Genomic DNA, 22,960 nt, shown 5'->3' with positions numbered 1-22,960 from the left:
CACCCAAATCTGTAACCTCTTATATGCCTGGATGTTATCTTACTCATTAATTTTATCTCCAAACCATGATCAGGGATAGATGAAATTCTAGGTAACAAATGGCATTTCAATAGCCAACAGTGGATTTCAGGATTCATCTATCCTTAAGTTATCAGATTTTCTCATAACAGCTTCAGCTGGATAAGCTGTAACCTACGAAATCTTTTTATTTGTAATATTTTACTGAATTTTTGTTTGTCCTTGTCTATAAGTTCTCCTTAAATCTGAGAGCCATTCCTGGATGGCATCATTCCCTTTGGCAAATGTTCACTCTCTGTTCTTTAGTTTTGATTCAAGACTTATTATTCACCACTTATCTGTGCTTGCCATCTATTAGGCCAAGTACTTAATGATTCAAGTCCTTTATCTGATTGAATTGCTCCTTGCTGTTTGCAATGTCTGCCAATTAAATATCACCTGCAAATTTAGAAAATTGCTCGCTCCTACAACCATTCACTAAGTCATTTGCATCTACATAATTTATTTCCTTTCACAGAGCTCTCTTTATCCTTTTCCCCCATTAGTGTTAAAATCCTTCCCTATCAACAACAAATATTTTTGGCCATGTTTTCCTCTTGTACTTATATACAAACAGGTTGTATGATCTCCCACATCTATGTTTTAGTTTCATCCTATATGCATATCCAGTGGATTAATTTTGAACACTCACCATTCAGATGTGCAAAACATGTATTCTTATGACCACAATACATGTATTTCTTTTTAACCTCCTGCCTGTGTACAGCTGACATACTCTGGGAAACTCAATCTGTCTATTACTACTTGTTTAATCTCACGTAAGAATGAAAATCTTAGCCACTGTCCAATTTAAAGTCTCTATAAGGGCTTCCCTTCTTTTTACATATTTTACTCTCTCCCCCTTTGCAAAGCTATCTCCTCATTTCACAAGGCCTGCAAGCATTTATCACTGGGCAGTCACTGGCAGGTGTGTTGTAGCAGGGAGGTTCTTTGGTGGGCAAAGTTTTCTTGGCCCATACATATATTTTCAAGGCTGGTTTGCAGTAATGAAAATATGTAAGACTCTTTTGTGTGATCATGGAACATTTTTGATGGCTTTCAGGCACGCAGCTGAGAACCTTTCTTCATTCACAAGCATTGCTCCTCATAACAGGACCTTCTCCTGATCCCAGTGGGTGGTGGGCTCTCCCTGCACAAGGAGGCCATTTCCTCTGGCCTTTGTCCTTGCCAGCTCTTCCTCCTTCTCTAGACCGTGGGAATCTTAGGTGTTCCTGCCACCCTAAGTTTGACTACCTAGGAAATGGTGGTCAGAATGGTGGGAATTGTGCCTCCCTGCAGCATGTTCTGCTGGCATAGAGAGATAGGCTCGACTTTATGGGAAGAATGCCTGATCCTTCCCAACTGCCCCTGGCGTGCCCCTCTCCAGTGTGGGTGGAAAAGGGGGCAACTCATCACATTCTCAGGTTCTCTAAACTCTCTTCCCAAAGTTCACCCTCTCCTCCCTCTAGTTTTTAATTTATTTCCCCTCGCAGCAAAAATAATTAACACCTGTTCTCCTTACCCATGCTCAGGTGGAACAATTTAGGACCTTAAATAATCATTCTGTGCATGATCTTCCTATTAATCCAACATTCCCAATGAAGTTTTTATAATGGAAGTGATAGAAATACCTATGTTTCCCAAACATTTAGAAATTCTCAACATTATTCGCTTGGGTTCCAGATGCTCACTGACTAATTGTTCCTAGACAATTCCATGAGAATGTTCCTCAGGTACCAAAAAATCAAAATGCCTATAGCCAAATTCTGTGTCCCTGTTGCCCTTTTCCAATCTGCTTTTCCTTCTGCATCCCCTATTTTTGTTGTGGAGTGTTCATCTGCTCATTTTCCTCTGCTAAATTTCTCACCAAGTCTCAACCCTTCCTTCTCTTCTCCTCCAAGTTATCAATTTCTATTATTATGCCATAGAATATTAACTTTTCTCAAACTCATTCTTTTTGTTAGTCTCCTATTACTGTTGTTTTAATTTAGACATTCCATTATTCCTCCCCAGATTGTTGAAAAAGCCATTTGTTTTTTTCTCTTCCTCACTCCAGTGCATTCTCAGGCCTACCTCAGCTATCTTTCTTAAACGTAAGTTAAATCACATTTTTCTCTTTTGTAAAACTCTTTTATAATTTGTACTGGCTAAATGATAAAGTGCAAACTCTTTATCAAGGCAAACATGCTTTTATAATTATCCCTATTGTTGCCTCTTATACTCCTACTCATCTGAAGTCCTAGCTTAAATTTCTCCTCTTCTGTGAAATCTTTTCAACTCCCCAGGCAGAAGTTGCCATTCGGCCCCTGGGTTGCCATGGCACCCTGTATGTATTACCCTATGGCATTTTTCACACTGTGTTTTAATTATTTATCTACACATTTGTTTTTCACGTGCACTTAGAGATCTTTGAAGGCCGAGGAACTGTATCTTCCACTCCTTTGTATCTATGATGCCAGGCACAGTGCCCAGAATACAACATGCATTCAAAAACATGTGCAGATAAATGGATGAATTTAGGGCATTCTGCTGTGTACTTGGCATACAAAGTAAACATAACCTTAGTCTTCTGGTTTCCAAAACAGGGGACTATGCCAAAAGAAGTTCTCTCTCTCCCCCCATCTCTCTTGTTCTCTCTTCCTGAGATTGTACATATGCCCATTTATAGATATAGATGTAGATATATATAGATAGATGTGTAATATTACACAAAGGTAATTTGAAAAGAAGTGGAATAGGTGTTCTCAGAGGACAAGATTACTAAGAGATGGGAGTAGTTTGAAAGCCTTATGGGACAAAGTGCAAGTTTAGCTAGGGTTAAGAAATGAAGTGAGTACGGGCAGTCTAGGCAGATTAAAGCTGAATGTCATCTAAATGGAGTGTGATTAAATGCAAGAGGGAAGTGAGATATAGACTGTAGAATATATTGCAGGCCTTTCTAAAAGTTTTTATTTTTTATGGAAAGAAGACACAGGTGCTTGAGAAAGAAGTGTGAATTTCGAGAAGTTTAGAAATGCAAATCTTTTACATCACACCCCAAATCTTTCTCTATGTAATCTTATGTTTTGTCTTCTACTCATACTCTGTCTGAACTCCTATCTGAACCGTCTTCAAATATGCAGGTTTTAAAAAAACATCTCTGAACTGTTTGAGTATTGTTTTTCTCACTGACATGTAACTGGGTTTATTTAAATGCTTTGCAGACAAAACTTATATTAAAACTCTGTTTTTCTCTGGAAACTGGTAAAGGAGTTAAGCACTTGGATTCTGGAGCCAAACTTCCTAAATTTGAATCATTAATTCTCTACAACTTGGCTATGGGACTATGGGCAAGTTACTTCACCTCTCTCTGTTTCATCATCTACAACATTGAGATAATAGTAGTACTTATCATTCTGAGTACTGAGAGGTAATAAATACATAGTATGTGAGACTGTGTCAGGAATAAGTAAGCTCTATATCAGTGCTAGTATAGTTGTTATTTGGTCAGTTTCAAGCTATGATTTTAAATTCCTTGTGGGTTTTGTGTTAATTGCAGTATTGTCAAATCTATTATTGATGACAAGTATGTCATCAAATTCTGGTGATGTTCTACTTTATTATGAAATACAACATATAAAATAATTCCAAGCATATATAACACATTTACATTATTTTGTAAAATAAAATATATATTTAATTTTACAAAAGCACTAACCAATCATATTTCATAAACTTAACTTTTTAAAAAATTATTAACTGCCCTTCTCCATTGCAATATATTTGCTTTCAGATTTATACTGCCTACTAGTTTCTCCTTTTGAAACTCTAAGTTCATATCTTTTATATCTATCCAGTGGGGTCTTAGTATTTTCTTGTTGATTTTTACTTCTTCATGTAGCAGTGAAGCAGTGACACAAACAAGTCACCATTACACTTTTACAAATATTTTCTAACATTTTGTTTGTAATTTAATTTAGTTCATTAGATTTTGTATTACTGTTGATTTAAATTTTTGTGTACATGTAACTATTGATAGTTTCCTTGTAACTTATTCTATTGTTTTTAAGCCCCTGAAGGACATCTTTTGTTTTTCCTGTTTGGTATCTACTTCCCCTTCCTCTGATAACAGCATCCCGCTTTTCCTTGGGATTCACTACTCCCCGAGGCTTGCTCTAGGTGTTTTGGGTGTAGCTACTCCTACTCTCAGTGCTCCACCTGGGCAAGTGGTGTAGGACTGGCATTGAGAGCACTGCCTCCTCTTGAACGCAGTACTTCATAGTCAGAGCCAGTGAATGTTAAAGCTGAGGCTCTGTATTGGAACTGCAGGTAAAAGAGAATCTATGTTTATATTGGGATAGATAAGAGGATGAAATCTAAGCCTAGAGCTACTAAAAGTCACTTTACTGCCAAGAGAGGAGAGCCTGCCTGAGAAGTGGGGCAACACACACACAAAAAAACACACCTGAGAGATGGAGCAAGCGACACCAAAGCCTGATGAAAGGAGCCTGGATCTCATCCCTGAATAGGCCAGTTTTGTGAGAATTAAATTATCTTTTCAGTTCAATTGGATTGTCATTTGCAACCAAAGACACCTAATTAATTTAGCTTAGAATACATGGGCAGGTTATTTTCAAGATAGAGAATACCTTTTTTAAGAAATGGGGAAGGAGAAAAGAATTTGAAAGAGACTGAAAATAAAAGAGAAGTAGGGATAAAGAAAGGTAAAGGGGCAATTTAAACTTCATCTATATGCAGATTGGCCTCAAATGCATGTGTCCATTCCATATCCTTACCCGAACTCCAGACTCATATATTAGATTACTTATTTCATTTTCCATTTGGATAGCTCCAAAGAGGTATATCCATAGTTGTTAAGAGAATGGAATCAAACAATTTAAGCTAATATCCTGGTTCTTCCACTTATTAGCTATGTGACCTTGAGCAAGGTATTTAAATTCTGTAAGCCTTGATGTCTTAAATCTACATAATGGGCATATTAACTATCTATTTCATCAAATTAGTATGAGCATGTGAGGAGTCAATACCTGCAAAGCTTTAGAATAGCATCTGGGTATTATTACTCATTTCTAAAATAGTAGTTTTGATTCCACATTCTGCAACTCCTGGCCAAATATTCCCTTCATTCGTTTCTTCTATGTCAATAAATGGTACCATTCTCAATTAACTTGAAGTAAAGTGAGAGTAGCTGAATATAACAAGCTGTTTAATTAATGGACAAAATATTTAAAATAATAGGAACAAAAGCTCAAAGTGTAGTCTTTCAACAAAGATAAAAACATTTTATATAAAGTCCAAATTTAGTAGGCTATAGTAGGTTAATTGATTTTATTAAAGAGCAATGAGATCCCATTGAATGGTTTTTAATTAGGGGAGTGTTATTACCTAATGTATGCCACGTGGCCACCATTCATTCTTTTATGTACAAATATTTTCTAGATATTGAGGCTTCAGTAGTAAACCAAATATATGAAATCTCTGACCACTTAAGCTTACATTTTACCAGAGGAAGACAAATGAACAAGTTAGTACATAATAAAATAATTATAAGTGTTATAAAGAACAATAAAACAGAATAAAAGAGATAGATAGTACAAAGGATGGAAGTTGTTCTTTTGAAGAGGGTGGCAATGGCAGTCCTCTCTAATAAGTTTTAAGCAAATGCTGAAAAAAAAATGAGGTGGACAGAGAAATATCATTTTAGGCAGATAGGAGAGACAGAAATTGAAAAGGCCAAGTTCAATAAGTATAAGGAAGTACAAGGGGTACCATAAACTTGGAGCATGGTGACAGAGGGAGAGATAAAGAGATCACAAAGGGAATTGATTGGGCAGATTATGTAGACAATTTTAAGGACAGTTTTTACTCTGAGTGGGATGGAAACCCATCAAAAGTCTTCTAGTAGGAAAATGACTGGATCACTCTGGCTGCTGTGTTAAAATATATTGAAGGCAGTCAAGAGTGGAAAGGGAGAGTAATTGGACCTCTACAGCTACAATCCAGAGAAGAGATAATTGTGGCTAGGAACAAGATAGTGAGTGGAGCTGGGGAAAATGGAAATAAAGGCTGTTATTTTTTGTTTTTGTTTTTGTTTTCTGCTGCTGTGGCTGAAAAGATAAAATTAAAAAGGGTTGAGAGTTTAGAAGAGATTGTTGGCTTTGGTCTTTTTTTAATTTTTATTATTTTTTATATATTTATATTATACTTTAAGTTCTAGGGTACATGTGCACAATGTGCAGGTTTGTTACATATGTATACATGTGCCATGTTGGTGTGCTGCAACCATTAACTCGACATTTACATTAGGTATATCTCCTTAGGGACATAGATGAAGCTGGAAACCATCATTCTCGGCTTTGGTCTTTCTCTCACTTCCCCACAGCAAATCCTATCAGTCTACCTTCCAAATATGTGTTGGATTTATTACATTTTTAAAACACAGAACCTGAGGAAGTTTTACCAATCTATCCGAGTCAACAGATACAACAAGATCTATTTGTTTTTCCTGCAACACATTCTTGAATTCATTTTCTTGGTTCATCTTCACAATAGCTTCATTCCACTGATATGGACACTGTGACTCAATGAGGATTCAAAACTCTTTTATGCTCACATGGGTATTAATGTGTCAACAGTATCCATAACTAATGCCTTTGATGTCGCTAAAGATGAGAGAATCATGGAAGGATTTTGAGGTTGAATATCAAGAACACAAGGGACTTACACTAGATTCTCACAGCTTTTGCAGTAAAACAGAGTTTAACAACTGAACATGAGGAGAATGGAAAAAATGAAGGCACTAGAAATCGAGGCTTGAAAAGTGTGGAAAATGTTTGGAATGGTCATGTGGGATTTAAATAAAAGGTCAATACCTAATGAATTAAAGGACGCAGTGCGGTGGTGCTATCACAGCTCACTGCAGCCTCGAACTCTTGAGCTGAAGGGATCCTCCCACCTCAGCCTCCTCAACAGCTCGGAGTAGAGCCATGCACCACCATGTCTAGCTATTTTTTTTTTAATGTTTATTTTTTTAGAGGTGGAGGTCTCTCTATGTTGCCCAGATTGGTCTCAAACTCCTGGCCTCAAGGGATCCTCCCATCTTGGCCTCCCAAAGTGTTAGGATTACAGGCATGAGCCACCTTGCCTGGCCAATGAACCAATATCAATACATGATTATTAACTAGGGTGTACAGTTTACATTAGATTTCATTCTTTCTATGGGTTTTGACAAGTGTCTAATGTCATCAGTGTATCCATCATTACAGTATCATCCAAAAGAGTTTTATTGCCCTGAAAATCCCCTATGCTTCATCTGTTCAACCCTCCCTCCCTCACCCCATTTTGAGCTATTTTAAACTCGTTTCTTTTGTCTTCTCTAACACTCTGCCATGAACCTCAAGGTCAAATTCTAGAACTTTCGTATTTCAGTCTCTGGTTATGTCTTTCTAACCTACTCTTTCATTTCTTCACTCATACTTCACCTGTTTTTCAACTTCATTTGATCTTCTAATTAACATTTCAAAAATTTTATCCAAGTTTATGTCTCTGATCATGGCTAGGCTTTCTTGATCATTTTAGCTCCTTTCATCTCATTTAATTCCCTTACCAAGTTTATCCACCATGTCTCAACCTTGATATGAATGTTTTCATTTCTGCTCCTAGAGTTGGGCACTCAATCTCAGCTGAAGAAAGTCACACCGTTGTGTAAACTAGCAGCAATGAAAAAGTGTCAGTTTCATATAAACCTCCGCTCAGTCTTTAGTGCCACTGATCTATTCTTTTATCTGTTCTGATTTAGCAGTCACTTTCCCTTTCCTCGATGTCTATTTCAATCTTCACCACTCTCCTGTAGACTGTTACGTAATACATGTCCTCATCACTGTCAACATACTTAATCTCCAATTTTTATCAAGAAATTTGAAGGAAAAAGAAAGTATCTTTGTCAATTTTCCATTCTCTTGCCTATCTATTATTAACATACACATTCTCATCATATTATATTCAGTATCAAAGTAACATCTTTACCTCATCAAAATCAATTTTCAATTTAATCATTTTTGATGGAGTCGAATCTGTTCCAGGATATTTATCCTTCACATATTAACTGGCTTTCTTATATTACATTTTCCTTCTTTCTTTTTCTTCCTTAGCTTATAATTTTACTCAAGTCTCTGTTAACTTAAAAACAAACAAAAACTCTATCAAAACCAATGACCCTTCCAATTATTATCTCTTTCTTCCCCTCTCCGTCTAAAATTTCTGAAAAAATAATACATATGCATGTCATTTTCACCTTTTCACATCCGAGTTTTTCCATCATCTTTTGCAGTCTGGCTTTTTCTCCCACTATGCTACCAAAAGAGTTCTGGCTTGGGTAACCAACAACTCCCAAATGGCCAATCTAGTGAACATTTGGCAGTTCTTATCATCAACATCTCAAATAGTTCTGACATTGCTAGTCATAGCTTATTTTTTGAAACTTTCTTATTTTTTTCATAAATTCTTCTTCTTTTGTCAATTCTTAAGTGACAGCTTTCTCTGGGTTTCATCCTAAGATTAGCCCAGTGATCGTCTTACTCCATGTGTTCTTTTTGGCAATCTGATGTACTTTCATGATTTCAACTACCACCCACAGGTTGCTGACTCCCAAATGTATACCTCCTATTGCACTTTCACAGTGAGCTCCAGAATGCTACATATCCAACTCACCCTATTCTAAACTGTCCTCCTCCTCTAAATCTTTTTCAGCAATCTCTGTCCCAATTAGTTACACAACCATCCTTTTATGTATTTGTACTATGAACCGATGAATTATTCCAGACTTCTCCCTTCTCCTCACTTTAGTCAACAAATTCTGTTTATCCTACCTCCTTTTTATCTCTGATTTCCTGTCTTTCATTCTGTTCACAACATTAGTATGGTAGGATAGATTCTCATCACTTTTGCTTGGAGTACTGCAAAATTCTCTTAAATTTTGGCCTGCTTTCCATGCTATTTCTAACCTTTCTACCTTTACTTGTACTCTTGTGTCTGTCAGTAGACGTCCTTCACTTTCTGCCAATCCCTCTTTACCTAGATAATTACCACTTGTTATTTTGTCATCAGGCTATATTTCTCCTCCTTCAGGAAATCTACCTTTACCTTCCTTGTTGCTTTCTTAGTGCTTCTCTATCATTGCACCTAGTGCATTGTATTATAAGTGTTTAGTCTAACCTCTGTGTTTCTCATTAAGACAAGATCTCTTCAAGGGCAAGAACCATGTTTTATTTATCTTTGTGTCTCTAGTGCCTAGCACAGTGCATAGCACATAGAGGCCATCAACAGAATGTTTTCATGATTAATGTCTATGTCTTATTCACACTTGCATCCCTCCATAGCACTTTGACCATGGCATGTGATTAACACATGTTAAGTGGTGTATGTTTTGAAATATTTATAGGCAGGGCGCAGTGGCTCATACCAGTAATTCTAGCAGTTTAGAAGGCTGAGGCGGGCAGATCACCTGAGGTCAGGAGTTCAAGACCATCCTGGCCAACATGGCAAAACCCCGTCTCTACTAAAAATACAAAAATTAGCCGGGTGTAGTGGCGGGTGCGTGTAATCACAGCTACTTGGGAGGCTGAGGCAGGAGAACCGCTTGAACCCAGGAGGCAGATGTTGCAGCAAGCCGAGATTGCGCCACTGAACTCCAGCCTGGGCAACAGAGTGGGACTCCATCTCTAAATAAATAAATAAAATAAAATAAAATAATAAAATAAAATATTTATAAAGCCTCCCAGTAAATATATGCTTTCTATTGTTAATGCATTGATGAATTAAAATACCCATCATAGAAATTCATTTACCTAGTAAAACTAAAGAATTGCCAAACTTTGTGTCAACCATAAAAATTAGGAAAGTTGTGTAGCCCCGTGCAGCTGATTTACTCTGTTTAGTCTTGGGAGCATTTTATTTCTCAGAAAATGACATTATTGGCATTATAATTACTAAATAGTATCTTATTATACTCCAATATTATATGTCTACTTTCAAAAACGTTCTTTACTCTCATGAAACCATGTGGGTGGGTGCAGTGACAGAAAAAGCCTAGTGTTATACTAGAAGTTGAGAAATTGAGAGAGAGGACTCTCAATGGTGCTATATTTTAACATGGAAACTTCACTATTAATACTTACATGCTAAGTATAGCACTTTATCCTAATTTTACAGATTTATAATTTAGTCCACTTATTCTTCCTTTTTTTCCATTTTCCTGGGTTCTGGCTTTATTTCATTGTCAGATCTATTTTCCTTGGGGAGTAAAATTCTTGTCGTATAATTTAGCATTTGCTAATCAGTTAGCATGAAGAGATTTAATTTCCAGGTGGTGGAAATGCTCAGGTAAAATTAGGCTGAAGGAACAGATTATTTTTAAATCCAAAACTACCAGTCATGTTCTTTATATAAAATAAATCTTCCATTGTAGTAACCATCAAGCTTTTTTCTTCATAAAACCCCAAAGGAATTTTTTAAGTATGTACCTCTCTACATTTATAATTGACATATTAATTTTGCAATCATTTAGAAAATTGTAAAGGGCGCAATTTACAGACAGTACTGATCATTACCTGTTTTCTCTTAAACCCATACATACCATTTTCTGCTCTGCTATATACTGTGAGCCTTATAGGGATGGGAATCTGCAAACCAGATTTCCCAGGCTCCTTTGCCACCTGGCTTCTCCATAATTTCCACCAGAGGGAAACCACTGAAGATATCAGACAGAAAAAGAAAGAGAAGAGCCTTCTGCTTTAAATGGTTATTTCAGTGGCTGCAGCAGCAGTGGCAGTAGGCGATTCTCGATCCCAGCAGCTAGGGCACGGGCAGCAACTTTTTGGCAATTCCAGGTCTGATCAAGGGGCATATGTCTGGCAGATACAATCTACTGACACATCAGTAACACTTGATATCTGTGTTTTACTCTTTTCTTTTTGCTTTTCTAATGTCCTACTCTGTTCATCCTTTGCTCTTTGATTCCTTCTAGCACCTTTGTGATCAACCCACAATATTAAATTCTCCTCTTTTCAAAATTTTAGGAATGGTTTTCATTTTCCTGAGTGGGCATCGGCACTGACATATGTATATTGTGTTGTAAATATTCATAACTTAAAATAATATTGTCAAGTCACTTTAAAAAATATATCTGTTAGAATCTAAATATCATAGTGATTTGACCTCATGCTTTAATAGGTAGAATATTTATATCATTTTATTTTATGCTTGAACGATATTTATATTCCGCCCCACCCTCACACAATTGTAATTCAAATACAATAGAAATGTGTGTTTGAAAGTCTTTTCTTGATCACCAAAGTATTTTTGCATCAAAAATATGCATACAAATTAAAACTACAATCCTTATTAAATAACCAGTGACTATAAAGTTTTAGGTATAAAATGTTTTTTTCTGAATTGAGTCATGATTCGATTAGTATACAATCTATGGATTCAGTGTCTATAAAAATGAAATTTTACTACAAATGCAGCTTACAATATTATGGATAGAGCCTTTTAAAAAAATAATTTAGATATCCATGGGTCAGTACTAATTTTGGTTTAAATGAGGTAGAGTTTAGCATTAAGATTTAATTTCTGTATTTTTTTACTTTACAGAAATCTTTTTCAAACAAATTAATATACGAAACAGGAAGTTTTTAGTTTCTATTTCAAAATGTCACTCAACACCTTGAAATTTTTCTGTGCTGAATATACTGGCTTGCCCTTGGAAAGTCTTCTAGTACCCCTAAATACTCCACTTTAAAAGCTGCTGACTTGACAGCCAACCAAAGAAGAAACTATATCATCAAACATCCAACTGTATCTACTTCGGAGTTATCTTTGTTTTTAACTTTTTTGGTACTTCTATCCTAAACTGGATATACTTTTTATTTCTTATGTAAAGTTCTCTGTGGGCCTCTCTTCCCTTCTAAACTAGGAGAAAATAATTTCTCAGTTACATTAACTCACCCTTAAATATTTCTCCTGTACTAGGCAGAAGATATCTCTCATTTATCTGTTTCACATCTTTTGGCCAGATTTGTGTTTTCATAAATTTTAAGAACACATTAATTGCAGAAAATTGTAAGAGTAGTGAGGCAGAGAAGGACTTGAGGAGACTTTACTATATTATTCGTTTTTAAATAGACTCCATATGTACATCATATCAATCATTTGCTCTCTCTCTCTGACTGAATTTTCCTCTCTTAAAAGTATGTATGTACTGGACCACTGACTTCTGGTTTTAATGAGAAAGCTCTCTAACATGAGATCTAATCACTGTGGAATAATCATATGAATTCAGAGCTCACTTTGTATCATTTCTTCTTTGACTCTTCTTTAATGTAATGGTTTGTGCATAATCATTATGATATATATAATTGCACTATGTGAAACATTCTTTTAAGTTTGGTAGCCCCTTAGAAAGGCACACATGAGTTAATCCTGTTAATTTTAAAATTCTTACTGTCTTTTACAGAGATATTCAGTGGCAAAATTTATTTAAAATATACTTAGATTCACAAAAGTATATATATTATCAGAAGGTATAATAACAATAATAAGCTTGTTTTTCTGGAGCTCCATCATAACATTTTTATGCCATTTCAATGGTGTAATTGCTTTATAGGGGTAAATACACCTCATAAAGTTTGAATATGATGAATTTTCTTGGAAAGCTAAATTATTTTATGGTATTTTATTAAAGTATCATTATGTATTTGAATTAACAGTTGTAATTGTTAAAAATTAGAACTTACATCTCTACTGATAACAGTCAGAATACAGTTAAGGGAATGTTGTGTACCTTTAACTTGATAGTCATTTTCTAATGTTGACTGCTCTTTCCTTCTTGAAATGTTATTTTCTGTTGGCATTCATGACAACCCATTTTCTCAATTTTCTTTTAATCTCTCTATGTACTCCAACTGAGTCTTTTTTGTAGGTTTCTTCTCCTCCACCTGCTTAATAGTTTTCCTAAAGCCTAGTCAGAGTGACTAAATATCCATTTGAACAAAATAAAAACCTAGTTCCAATGAATAATTTTATATTTTTTCTGTCTAAAAATCATATGTCAGCTTCTTTAAGCCTCAATTTTTTATTTGCAAAAGGACTCCCTCTAAACTATAAATTATCATACAATAATGACATGCTCTTACATGCAAATACAGTGAAATTGATTGTTTTTGAAGAACATTCTATTTCTTGTGTATGATTGCTATACGATAAACTTATATTTTCAAAACATAGTATTTGGAAGTGATCTTACCATTAACATACTTGGACTCCTCATTTTTATAGGTGAAAAAGCAAGTCTCCAAAATTAAACTAACTAGTGTAAGCACATAAAACAAATCAAAAACAACATCAACATACTAATTTGAATGCTTTTTATGTTTAATTTGCATCTAGCAAGTGTAGTTTATTAGCATAATAACTCATTAAGGATTTTAACCACTATCTATATAGAATAAATTTGTATAATGCCTTTTCTTTACACTAATTTTAACATAATTGCTAATCTGGGTTCAGATCAGGAAAGAGCCCTTAGAAACATAAAGGTAGAACGCTGAATTTGTGACTTTTAAAAGAATAGAAGATGAAGGGGCACGGTTTTAATAAGAAGGATGAGGACTGACGATTGCCCATTTTCTATTAAAAATAACGATATTAATGCTTTGCAATAAAATTCTATATGTAACTTACGTATTAAATAGACCAAATTCATTAGGATTTTATAGAATATAGAAATAGCTTTATTATTTTCCCTACCGCTGCCTTAAGAAACCTTTTATTTCTACTCTTCTCCATTTGTTGCAAACAATTTAGGTTAGATCCTTTAGCCTTCTGAGTACTTTAAAGCATTTGAGAAATTATTCCAATTCTAGCAATGATGTACTAGCTTTTATTGGACTAGCCCTATCAGAAAAAAAATTAAAAATTCAGGATCAAATCGAAAAAAAATACAGAAAAGACTGGAGAGCAACCCAAAGCAGGCAGAAACTGCAGGGTATCATTGAAAATAATAACTGCACGGGGTGGAGCCCTCCTTTATAAGGCTTAGTCATTGAAGACCCACTTCAGTTCAATGGGGATGGGGTGGACAGAGCTCAAGTAGAAAGTCAGTCTTATTAACTAACTTGTCAGAGGATGGAGTTTGAATCAGCTAGGGTTGCCAGAAATTGAAAAGGGAAACACAAGAAGGAGGATGCCACAGAGGAGTGAGCCCCAAAATCTGTGTATAAACTTTCTAAAATCCTTAGCTGACCCCTAAACTGCACATATATGGGAGAGATCCTAGGAAAATTAGAAAACAGTAATGGCTAGAAGGCTAAACATGCTAAAGAGGGTATTACAATTGTTGCCTATGACAGGGAAGATACAGATTGAATTTTGAGTTCCTCTAAGTCAGAAGGGCTTGAGGAGAACCACAGGCTTTACCCAGAAACTCCAGAAGGCTATATCTTAGAAATATGTGGATTACGAAAACCAAGGGATTTGCCCTAGGGACTAAGATTACATCAAATAGACTTGCCTTAACAATGTTTAAAGCTAAATCTCCACAAATTCAAGAGAACAGATAGTGATTTAACTATCCACTGAAGCAAAAATCAATCCTTTTCAGAATATGCAATTTCAGAGACATAATCAAAAGTCTTAACAATGTATCAACCACAAAGTCCAATATATAATCAAATGTAACCAGAAATGTGAGGAACCAGGAAAATGCAATGTATTCTGAGATGATAAGATGTTGAAATTTTAGCAAACAAGGCCTTTAAAGAAGCCATTATAAATGTGATCATGAACTTTTAAGAAAAGAAAGTCATAACTGATAAAAAGATAGGAAATCTCAGCAGAAAAATAAAAATTATTTCAAAAAATTGAAATTCTGGAAAGAAAAAACAAGCAATCTAGAATGAAAAAGCTACTGAAAGGACTTAACAAAAATTTGAAGATGGCAGAATATCAGTAAACTTGAAGGCAGACCAAGACAAATTGTCAAATCTGAAGGTCAGGGAGTAAAAATATCTTAATAAAACAAGCAAGGCCTCAGTGACTTAGGAGACAACATTAAGTGATCTAACTTGAATATTCTCTGAGCCTCACATCAAGAAGAGAAAGGAAACAAGGTAAAAAAAATTGAAGAAATAATAATATGAAGAAATAATTCCCTATAATAATTTACTAAATGTAACCTATCCCAGAAGTTTAATGAACTCTCAGCACAATAAATGCAAAGAAAATCATATCCAGAACATCATAATTAAATTTCTAAACACCAAAAAATGAAGAGAAAGTTGTAAAATGGCCACTAACACATACAAAAATATACTACATATAAAGAATCAGGATACAGATGATGGCTAATTTCTCATCAGAAATAATATATGGCAAAACTGATAGAATCACAACTTTAAAATGATGAACATTAAAAAACCCTGTAAATTCAGAGTTTGATATCCAGTAAGAATATCATTTTTAAATGAGGGTTAAAAAAGACATTTCAAGGTAAACAAAAGTTGAGAGTATATGCTATCTATGTAGCCCTGCACTTCAAGACACTCTAAAGAAAGTTCTTCAGGTTGAAGGTAAATTATACCAAATGGGAGCTCAAATATATGTAAGGAATAAAGAGCCCCAGACACGGTAGATAAGTGATTATATCCCAGCAACTGTCTTTTTTTTTCTTTCTGTACCTTTAAAATACAATAAATATTTAAATAAAAAACTATGATATTTGGCATGAGGTTAATAAAATATAAATATGTGACCACAATATCAAAAAGGAGTGAGTGCAAATAAAATTACATTGCTGAAAATGTATTGCTTTTTATGTGAAGTAGTACAATACTAACTTAAGATAGAATGTGGTAAGTTAAGAAGGCATATTATGACCTTTAGACTAACCACGAACAAAAATACAAAGGGAGACAACTAAAAAGGCAGTAAGAGCAATAAAATCAAATACTGAAATATATTTAATTAACCCCAAGAGAAAAAGGAAGAGAAGCAACAGAGAAAAAAATAGTATACATATAAACCAAACAGTAAGTTATAAACCTACACCCAACTATTCAATAATTTATCAGGAAAATGTAATAATTATAAATGTTTATGTGCCTAATAACAGAGCCTCAAAAAACTGAAGCAGATTCTGACAGGACTAAAGAAAGACACAGAGGTTTTAAACACCTTTCTGAGAATTGAAAGAACAAAGAAAAATATATACGTATGTACAGACCTATCTTGATTAGATTACAAAATGAAATAATTAGTTTCTAAGCAGTGAATGTTTTAATTTTTTCCAATAACATCACATTTTTTAAAAGAAAACAATAGTCCATCCTAACACGGTGAAACCCTGTCTCTACTAAAAATACAAAAAAATTAGCCGGGCGTGGGGGCGGGTGCCTGTAGTCCAGCTACTCGGGAGGCTGAGGCAGGAGAATGGCGTGAATCTAGGAGGTGGAGCTTGCAGTGAGCCGAGATCCAGCCACTGCTCTCCAGCCTGGAGGACAGAGTGAGACTCTGTCTCAAAAAAAAAAAAAATAGTACAAATTGCATGTGTAAGTTACGTTGTGATTTCATCATGTATCATATACTCTTTCTGTTTTTGGGGTATAAGTTGAGCAAAGAAAAGGTCTTCTTCTAAACCCTTTCCTATTACAGGATATATTTTAACATTTAGGTTTATTTTGTCATCTACTTTTCTTTCCACAAAGTTCATAAAATAGTATTGAGTGAGACTTTTGTACTCAACTCCACCACCTAATGCTTAACCAACCTAAATACGTCGCACTTATTTTACATGAAATCAGCTTCAAGGTGTTACTGTTGAACCTTTAAGTATGAGACAAATAAATAAATTAATTCTTACCTTAAAGACAAGTTCTCCTACCAAGCCATTCCATGTCCCATCTTCTTGTGGGCTTCCGTATTTGTGATCCGGTGCTACATAAATTTCATAGTTAAAACCCAGGTAGTTAGATAAGGCATCCAAAACATCAATGGAGAAGCCCTGGTATTTCTTCGGCTTACCCAAGACATTTTCAGAGACCATCACAAAAGGTTCTTCCTACATGGAAATAAGAGAAATTTCTGATGTCAATCTATAGTGCTCCCTAAAAGCAAAGATTAATTCTTTAAAGAGTTTTGATTAAATCTAAAAATTGCTTTATACTTTGAAAGAATCAACTCAGGAATATAACTTATACATTATTAATGTATCATATTATTTAACAATGCTTAATCATTCAATTTCTTATCATCTCCCTTTTAATTATTACCATATCAAAAATTAGATAAAAGTAACTAAAAAACTTAGGGTCCATGAATTTATTTTCCCTGTCCTCGGAGGACCAATCTGAGACTCCTCAATAATAAAACATTCAACAAACTATAAATTTATCATACCTGTTCTCAGGAATTTATTGTTTGTAAACCATGTAAATTACATCCAATAAAATTTTAACAGCTATAATCTACATAAAACTATCTGAAAAGATAAAAAAATTCTAAGAACATATAGCTGAAATTAATAATATCACATTTACTGGGAGTTATTCACTAAGTAATTTTGTGACTTTGATATAAACACACATTTTATTGGAAAAATAGCTTCTTTATGACTGATATGAGAAATTCACTTACCTTTTCAATAAACTCTCTAATTTAGTAAATTTAGCAAATTGGTTTCTGCTTCCACCTCTTTTATCTTTTCCCATTTTTGTCTTTTTAAAGCTAACAAATAGGCCCCTTTCACTTTTGAGAACACCTGGTGTTAAGAAAGCTCAATTGATTTGAAACATGCTGGCAGACTACAGAAAATTAGATAATCTATTCCTTAATTTTCTACATTTGTTCAGAAATCTTTCAGCAACAGTAATATTTACAGATAACCATTCATGGTGTATGTAGTCCATCCAGCCCTCTGGGCAGGCTAAAATTTCTCCTTGTATATAAGCCAGAATACCCAAAGGTTGTTTTTTTTTTTTTTTTTTTTTGAATCATTTTTCCTCAGAGATTCACAAAATAGCCTTCATAATGCTTTCATTTTGGCTTTTATTCAAAGACACTATAACTAGCTTATAAAATCACTGCACCTGTTATAGGAATATTGTCAACTATAATATACAATTTTCCCCCTAAAAATTGCTATGAGATAAATTTTATAATTGTTCAGGGTTAAAGAGCTTCATTTGCCTCAGTAGTGCCTTTTTCAAAATGATAAAAAACAATGTAACCAATTATCGAGGTATTTCTTTTCATTTTGGATATTCAGAAAATCAGTACGAAGTTTGATGTTCATCTATAACTATGTGGATATTGTGGTATTTGTAACATTTCTTTAATATTGGTTATCTAAGTTACTTACATTTTCTAATTTTGAAAACATATTTTAGTTTTAGCGTTTATATGTTATCTTACAGCAAAATGAACTAGTAAATGGACAGTTAGTAGAGTAGGTTACTGCTAGTTGTCCTCCAGAGGAGTTCTCTTCTTCTCTAATTATATTTTTTTTATATTTTACCACTATGGAGAATAAAGACAATCCGTAGTCCTACTTCAGGCAAAGTGGCTTGCTTCATGGCCATGTGACTAATTCTGGCCAATGTGATGTAAGCAGGGTGGTTTGTGCAACATTTCTTGTTCTTTCTGCTACCTGAAAACTAGAAAGAACATACAATGGCTGGTGCTCTGGTAACTATCTGAGACTACACACAGCAGAGAAAGGAGAGAAGTCTATGTCCCTGACACCTAAAATGCCATACAACACTTGGGCCAACTTGCCAAGGCTCTAGAATGTAAGAAAGAAAGAAAGAAATATCCCAGCACTTTGGGAGACTGAGGTGGGCGTATCACGAGGTCAGGAGATCGAGACCATCCTGGCTAAGATGGTGAAACCCCGTCTCTACTAAAAATACAAAAAAGTAGCTGGGTGTGGTGGCGGGTACCTGTAGTCCCAGCTACTCGGGAGGCTGCGGCCGGAGAATGGCGTGAACCCAGGAGGCAGAGCTTGCAGTGAGCCGAGATCACGCCAATGCACTCCAGCCTGGGCAACAGAGTGAGACTGTCTCAAAAACATAAATAAATAAATAAATAAATGCAGAAATAAATAAGTAAAAATAATAAATAAATAAATTTCCATATTTTTTGTTAAGGTACCAATTTTTTTCCTATTATAGTAATATTTGATGTTAATGAATATTGAAGATCATTAGATCAGTAGATGAGAGGTTTTCAGAATGAGTCAGATTTCTAATAATACTGATTTGTTTAAATGACATCATAATACAAGTGAAAAGTGAACAAGCAAACCTTTAATATTATTGGTAAAATACAACACATCTTGATATTCCAAATATTCATATATTTAAAGTACATAATAAAACTTTAGACAATTGGCAGAATTTGCTACATCTCATTTGGTTGTTTGGACAACATATAGAGCTAGCCAATGATTACGCCTTGTACAAATACACTAAAGTTGGTCCTGAGGTGATTAGAATCAGAATGGATTAAAGGAATTCCAAAATAAAGATCAAATTCACAGACCATGTAAATAAGATCATAAAGTTCTATAATTAATATAGCCTTTAATGCTTGTATTGTGATATAAGATGGCAGCAGAAAACATGTACTGATTTCCTTATATGCAACTTATTCATTTCTAGATTTTGAACATCTATCAATCAGCAAACTAATTGTAAGAGGATTCATGGAAGATATTATTTGACTGGCTCTTCTACCAATATTTGGAAGTCATATGCATTCCCTATTTTTCAGGACCTTCAAAACCAAAAAAATCGGCTATGTTTATCAGTAATTTAATCACCAGGAAGTTGAATAACACTCTTCGATATGATACTTAAAAATTATGAATTTAATTATTGCATAGGTAAATGATAGATGTGGCAAAAATACTGTCCCAGTGTATATGTTGCTAAAAACTATTATTAATTCCTTTTCGTTTTTAACTCATAACTATCTAGTCCAATTATTTAGTGTGCTAAATCGTTATATTTTCTTCATATGTTAAATTTCTTTCTTGAAATGACTTTAATTCTACCTTTTAAGTAAATCTCTAGGCAAACAGATCCCTTGCACAAGTCTGCTGTCAAAATCTGTTCCTAGCAATGTCACCTATAACTGGTTAAAGATACAGAATAGAAATGGCTATACTAAGGGGACTTCCAAATGAATTATTGATGAACATACCTTTTAAATTTTATGCCCTAAATAAACTTTCATTGCATCCTATCATTCTTCATCTGGATCAATGTTTTTAAAGCTTTATTTTTAAGCTCTGTTATGGATTTGGACCATTACTCATAAATTCTAGCTCAGACTAGTACTCTATGAGTACAACCAACCAATATATTGGACAGGTAAACATAGCAAAAGATATTTGGTTGAAGCTCTGGGAACTATAATAGAAAAGATATTTGTTCCTTCTCTGCAGTAATACTTAGCTTGTTTTGATCACTTTTATCTATGTACCTATCTCTAAAATTTATTCACTCATTGATTTATCCATTTAACATTCACTGAGCAGCTAGCTACTGCATCAAGGTACTACACTCAATATAGTGAGAGATATGGTATTAACTCATGGATATTACTCTCAAAATAATTATACTCTATTAGTGGGGCATGTACTCAATCACTGTGCTCAACAAAAATATAAAGAAAGAAAAAGCAACACACACCATAACTGGTACTGACAGGACAACAAAGAAATACAGTAGAAACTGTAAAAAAAAAAAAAAAAAAAAAGGAAAATCATGATTTTGGGGTTACCAGCTATGTCTTTTTTAATAGATCAGAAAACTTAGGAAGAATCTCAACTCAAAGTCACACAATATGTTACAGAAGAAGGAGGCATCATAATCTGTCTTAATTGAAGCTTACCTCCTTGAAGCTCTATTTTTTTCCACCCATGGATTAAAATCCAGGACTGCACAGTTTAATCTCAAATTTTAACACAATTTATGGTGGTACACTGATGGAGGCTCCAGATTCCTGGCAGAGAAAAACACAATCCTCTCTAGAAAAAGGTAATATTACTTTAGGTATAACATGATTCCTTCAAATAACTTTTTGAATATGATGTCCAAACAAAAATCAAAGAAATGTGGTGAAAAGAAATATTAGATTGGTGTAAAAGTAATTGTAGTGTTTGCCATTAAAAGTAATAGCAGAAACCTCAGTTACTTTTGCAACAACGTAATAATTCTTCAATAATAGAACCTGCAGAAAAAACAAGGAACAGAAATTGATCTCTCAAGAATTTAGATATGAGAATTTTCAGATGCATATTAGAAATATTAAGTTAATTGTGTTTAAAAATTAAGGGCAATGTTTTTTTAATTGGCAGGAAACTGGAAACTACAAAGAAGTGTTGTTACACAGTTGAAAAAGAACTAAACAAATTTGAGAATTAGAAAAGACAATTACCAAAGTTAACATACGACTGAGTCATTAATAGATTAGAAATAGATGAAGAAAAAATTCATGAATTGCAATAGGTCAGAATTAACATCCAGGGTGAAGGAAGAATAAACAAGAGGATAGAAAATCCCAAAGCAAGAATAAATAGAGGAGGAACAGAAAGTGAGGTAGTCTGATAATCCCAAGTACTGTCAAGCATATAAAGAAATAGAAGTGCTCCTATTTCTACAAGTCGAAATAGAAGTAGGAGTGAATAGCATTCACTCCTGCTCGATATATAAATTTACAACCATTTTGAAAAATATTTTGACTTGTCTAGTAGCATACAGAGCTACTTATATACAAGTTAGTATTACTTGATTTTAAGTATTACATCAATATTTATCTAGTATGAAGATATGCATGGCTATATCCTAGAAATTCCACTCCTTGGGTATGAATACAAAAGAATACTGGGCACCAAACTATACATCCAAGAATGTTCATAGCACCCTTGTCTGTAATAGCTCAAATGTGGAAACAATCTAAAAATCCAAATGCCCATCAACATGGAAAAGATAAATATATGTGGTATATTGATACAGTGGAATACTAAACAGCTTAAAATTGAAGTTAACTGAAGCTGTACCCTAAAATGAATGAATGTTTAAGAGAATAATTTGAGTGAAAAAAGCAATAGCTAAAGAAAGCAGATTTTGATTCTATTTACATAACATTCAAAAATGGGTAAATTGACCGTATTATTTAAGAATTCACACGTAGCTGGAGACAATCTAAAGAAAATAGAGGAAGTGATTACCTCTGGGTGGTTAGCCTCTGGGATGCTGGGAAGGGTCTGATCAGAAAGATGCACTGGGGAGGTGGTTTCTGTGGTAATGACAATCGTCTGCTTTTTGCTCTGGGTAGTGTTTTCTGGATGTTACTTTACTATTTATTTATTAATGTTTCATGCTTTTTTCTGTATACATGTTATATTGCAATATCAAATAAGGATAAAAATATGTAAACTGCAAACAGATAATGGAGGGTAACGAAGCCATATTAAAGTGTCTGCTATTTACTTGACAGGGAATTGAAGCTTTTGTGGAAGGGAAATAGGATAGTAAGAAAGTAATTTTAAGAGTTGAGTGTAGAATGGATTATTGCAGTAGAGGGGATTAGGGGTCCTTTGCAACAGCCCAGATGACAGGAGATTATGGCTTGTGCCTATTTAACATATATTTTCAAAGTGTAAGTAGATGGCTTTGAGTCTTCCTTTATAGGGACAGAAGGGAAAATAATAAATGATAAAATCCTGTCATTAAAATTCATTTTCCAGCAATTAGTTTCAAAGAGTATTAATAGGACTTGAGTCTAAATTGGTGAAAACCTGTCTGCCTATTAAATGAAAACAAATTGCAGATTATGATTTGCT

The 22,960-nt window shown here is 34.3% G+C and overlaps 1 protein-coding gene across 2 annotated transcripts in view; it reads right to left on the bottom strand.

The window, feature by feature from the left end:
* The window catches only part of GRID2 (glutamate ionotropic receptor delta type subunit 2), a 1,522,941-nt gene that overhangs the window by 350,570 nt on the left and 1,149,411 nt on the right, over positions 1-22,960 (bottom strand). For both annotated transcript variants that reach the window (XM_063663917.1, XM_063663916.1), the window contains exon 10: positions 16,973-17,170. In XM_063663917.1, coding sequence (XP_063519987.1) covers positions 16,973-17,170 — 198 coding nt within the window. The remainder of the gene's footprint in view (positions 1-16,972; positions 17,171-22,960) is intronic.

This window comes from Pongo pygmaeus, chromosome 3 (assembly GCF_028885625.2).
Source record: "Pongo pygmaeus isolate AG05252 chromosome 3, NHGRI_mPonPyg2-v2.0_pri, whole genome shotgun sequence".
Classification (NCBI taxonomy): domain Eukaryota; kingdom Metazoa; phylum Chordata; class Mammalia; order Primates; family Hominidae; genus Pongo; species Pongo pygmaeus.
This window is presented reverse-complemented; position numbering and strand designations above follow the sequence as displayed.